Source organism: Limulus polyphemus, unplaced genomic scaffold (assembly GCF_000517525.1).
Source record: "Limulus polyphemus unplaced genomic scaffold, Limulus_polyphemus-2.1.2 Scaffold12922, whole genome shotgun sequence".
NCBI lineage: Eukaryota > Metazoa > Arthropoda > Merostomata > Xiphosura > Limulidae > Limulus > Limulus polyphemus.
The window spans coordinates 1-4634 of NW_013678532.1; the positions used below are offsets into that span (position 1 = coordinate 1).

Genomic DNA, 4634 nt, shown 5'->3' on the forward strand with positions numbered 1-4634 from the left:
TTTTGACATTGTTACATAATGTTACTACAGTCTTTACTCACATGGGGATCATATTTGTGTCGCTAATCGTTCATCCACAAGGCTAAAACCACGTGAACAGTCAAATCCATACACTCCCTTACTGTGTAGATTCACGACCAAGTGTCCTAAAACCATCGTCTGCATTGATGTTTAGTCGCTGGGCGACTTGGGAGGGTCAGGTTCTTCGGTGTCCAAAAGAGGCAGATGGACCACATTATTTCAAACCTCACGCGTACCTTGTTGTTACGTAAATTTGTCGTTAATGAAACTCAAGATGTCTCTACCAATAACACATAGTTATAGTTTTCTCACATTGAAACGTACAAGAAAATAATTGGTTGAAGAAAACGTGACAGTGTGTTTAGATATATTTTATTTACTGATCGTCCTGTTGCTATCTACTGAACTATATTTCATAGCCTAAATGTTTCTGGTGAGATAACTCGTTTTCTAATTATATACGCCAAATATGTGAGTCTGTCATGCTCTCTAAGTCTAACGCGTGTTTGTTTTATTTATTTTATTCCATGCACAAAATAGTTCACTGACTGCCTGTATCTTATCAGTTCTTGACGAATGAAAAACAACAATATACGTGAAAATTGGCGCCAATTGTGCGAGCTTAGAGCCGAAGCCGGAGTTGATATGTAGTTTTCAACAATGCGACATACCAAAAAAAAAGAAAATGTGTCTCTATGAAGCAAGACAGACAGTTCCTGGACTGGAATTCTTTTTAGGTGTTTAGATAACGTGGGGGGAGGGGGAGGAGGATGATTGATTTCCTAGTATTCTTCCCATAGTGTCACAAATATAATTCTACGTTATGCGTGCCCTTCAAAATCTCCCCCTCCTGATGCGTGTTGCTATGTGCCAACTGTAAGATTTAACTCTCAGAGGGGTGACCTATGGATTCTCTTCTTACTGTTTCTTTCTCGTGTGGTTTACATTATTTCATGTTTCTAAATCAATTAGGAAAAGTTATTATTTTCTTCTCTCTCTTGACTCGGAGTAATAAAGGGGATAGTTTACTGCGGAAATTAACCCAAAGAGAAAATTGCACAAACTCTTGACCTCTGTAACCCCAAGCTACAAACTCTTGACTTCTGTAACCCCAAGCTACAAACTCTTGACTTCTGTAACCCCAAGCTACAAACTCTTGACTTCTGTAACCTCAGGCTACAAACTCTTGACTTCTCTAACCTCAGGCTACAAACTCTTGACTTCTCTAACCCCAAGCTACAAACTCTTGACTTCTCTAACCCCAGGCTACAAACTCTTGACTTCTCTAACCCCAGGCAACAAACTCTTGACTTCTCTAACCCCAAGCTACAAACTCTTGACTTCTCTAACCCCAAGCTACAAACTCTTGACTTTTGTAACCGCAAGCTAGGTATATATGTATATATATATCCACCTGTGTAGAAAGTTTGGCACAAAGCTGGATGTCAAGAATCTCGGGGTTACACAAGGCAACGACGCGTTCCATTTTCTGTTGAACTTGTCACAGAATAAGTATGCAAGATATCCGTTTCCCGCCTGCTTGGTAATAGGGCAGAAATATATGTAAACAACAACGTTTTATTGAAATCATTTTGGCAAAATGAATGATATAAACGAAACAAAAACAATATTTCTTTTGCCCCCATTGGCTCAACGCTGAGTCTGAGGGCTCATACCGCTGAAAACCGGGTTTCGATACTCGTGATGGGCACAGCACAGAGAGCCCATTGTGTAGTTTTGTGTTTAACTACAAAGAAATTAATTAATTAATCAAGTTTGTAACGAACTTTATTGGAAGTGTTTAATACGTTTCGTGACGTAAGTGTGGTCACTGTTCGGGTATGACTGGACAATGGACAAGTTCAAACAAGACATCGGAGTAAAATAAATATATAATATAATATATTGAAGTATAATTTATGATTGTATGTACATATGACGTTTCAATAACAATCAGTTTCTTAAGTCATTGATTTTCGATAATGACAGTATTAAAAAAAACATATTATGCTTGGGAAGAGTTGCCATGGAAACAAAAGTATAGTTACTTAACCAGGAAAGTCTTGATTCCTGGCTATACGCAACATTCTTTAATCAAGTTTCAACGACTCACTTGTAATGAACCTCTCCACTGAACAACCCTCGAAGAGCTGGAAATAAACTCTGTGATGTGTGGAGGACATAGCGATTGTTCTGTGGTCTGCATGCATGAAAGATTATATTTTGAAATAGGTTGATTCATTTGTAATTCAAAGAATGAATGAAATAGTTGGTCATACAGGAGGCGAATAATAATTATCTGTTGACCTTGCTTGGAGACCGCTGTGCAAGGAATTTGAATTGGTCTTGTATAATCGTAGACGTTTTTCTTTGTTGTTGGTGTTGTTGTTTTACCTTTTTTTTATGTTGGAAATACCAGAGCAGTTTCAAGTTTGTTTTCTTAGCTCTCGCCCCTTTTCCAAGGTCGTATATGTCAGAGACAAGGCGTGGCCCAGCCGCAAATGGAATACGTTGTACTTGACAGACACGACATCAAATATTGTGAAGAGCTTTTCAATGCTAATAAAACTTTCGTCATGACATATCCTCCAACTCCCACCATATCTTCCATCTGATAAAAAGATGGATGGTATGCCAGGCTGTCTTTACAATTCTAGGTTGTGACCCCTTTTTCAGAAAGTGACAACAGGAGGTCACTGCTGTATAAAACCAGAGAAAAACATGCTGATTGCTTTCTCCATTCCACCCCTATTTGTTTGAAACTTGTCAATCATTTTATTAATTTTACCACGACCTCTATCGGCATTAACTTTAGACTGAACTTTCGTGTCATTCTGCAAGGTTCAAAGGACGGAGGCTACCATTCACATTCTTTCCTCCTGTTTGAGTTGTACACGAACCCCTGATGTACAGTGATGTTTAAATCATAAGTACTGCTCAAAACGTTAGACAGCTTATTAAATTTGTCTTGTAAAAACGGAATTTACATCTGTTGAATGAAAAGAGCTGTTGGAGTAACAAGTCTCCTTTTCACTGAACAAACCAGTTCTTTACGACTTATGTAAACTAACCCTAATTAATGTCAAGGATGTAAGTAACCCAGTGCATGCTTAATCAAGTGCTAACACAAAAACAAGTTGTGTGAAAACGAATAAAATTTGTCATGTTGAATATTTCAAGTGAAACCTGAGATACAATTATTTTCAAATTCAAATTTATTTAGTAAATTTCTGCCATAATGTCTATTTATAAAATTTGCTAGTAATGGAAATGAAACTCGTAATATATATATAGTATATTTTTGTTGTATTTTGTATCTATGAAACTTGCTAGGGTTCGGTTGGATTATTTAAATAATGAATGATAAAATACGCGTGGAAGTTATTTGGTGAAAACAAAATTGTTTTATTCTTATGTGTCTATGTACCTCTCTTTCTGTTATAATGTTCTCATCCTAAGAAGCTGGATAAAAATAAGCATTTTAGTTGGATAAATGTATCGTTAATCTGTTTTAGGTTTGGAAGTGAAGACGTGAGAAAAATGTGTCGAGCAAATTATCAGAATGATGAAGGAGCTCATCATAGTGATGAAGACTGTTATCAGGTGAATCACCAGAATGATGAAGACTGTTGTCAAGTAAATCATCAGAATGATGAAGGAGCTCATCATAGTGATGAAGACTGTTATCAAGTAAATAATCAGAATGATGAAGGAGCTCATCATAGTGATGAAGACTGTTATCAAGTAAATCGTCATAGTGATGAAGACTGTTGTCAAGTGAATCACCAGAGTGATGAAGACTGTTATCAAGTAAATCATCATAGTGATGAAGACTGTTGTCAAGTGAATCACCAGAATGATGAAGACTGTTGTCAAGTGAATTACCAGAGTGATGAAAACAGTTGTCAAGTAAATCACCTGAGTGATGAAGACTGTTGTCAAGTGAATCACCAGAATGATGAAGACTGTTGTCAAGTGAATTACCAGAGTGATGAAGACTGTTGTCAAGTAAATCACCAGAGTGATGACGTCTGTTGTCAAGTAAATCACCAGAGGGATGAAGACTCTTGCATACTAGCCAAGAAATTGTCACAGAAAGAAGAATGGATCTCAGTCATTAACAAAGAAAAACAAGATATTTTTTTTAACACCATGAATTTGAAGAATAACGAAGAACCTTCTCCAGTGGCCTCGAGGAACCAGGTTATTTTGTCCACCAGACGTCTAGAACATTTCACATCCACACCAACTGATGACACCAGACGTCTAGGTTCTGTTCCTGATCATGTCACATCCATACCAACTGATGACACCAGAAGTCTAGGTTGTGTTCCTGATCATGTCACATCCACACCAACTGATGACACCAAACATCCAGATTCTGTTCCTGAACATTTCACATCCACACCAACTGATGAAACCAGAAGTCTAGGTTGTGTTCCTGATCATGTCACATCCACACCAACTGATGACACCAAACATCCAGATTCTGTTCCTGAACATTTCACATCCACACCAACTGATGAAACCAGAAGTCTAGGTTGTGTTCCTGATCATGTCACATCCACACCAACTGATGACACCAAACATCCAGATTCTGTTCCTGAACATTT

The 4634-nt window shown here is 37.6% G+C and overlaps 1 protein-coding gene across 1 annotated transcript in view; it reads left to right on the forward strand.

The window, feature by feature from the left end:
- Positions 1-3535: 3535 nt before the first annotated feature.
- LOC111084028 overlaps positions 3536-4634 on the forward strand; it is a gene marked incomplete at its 3' end in the record, with an annotated part of 5901 nt that continues 4802 nt past the window's right edge. The window contains exon 1 of the mRNA XM_022380803.1: positions 3536-4597. Within this exon, the coding sequence (XP_022236511.1) occupies positions 3562-4597 (1036 nt within the window). The remainder of the gene's footprint in view (positions 4598-4634) is intronic.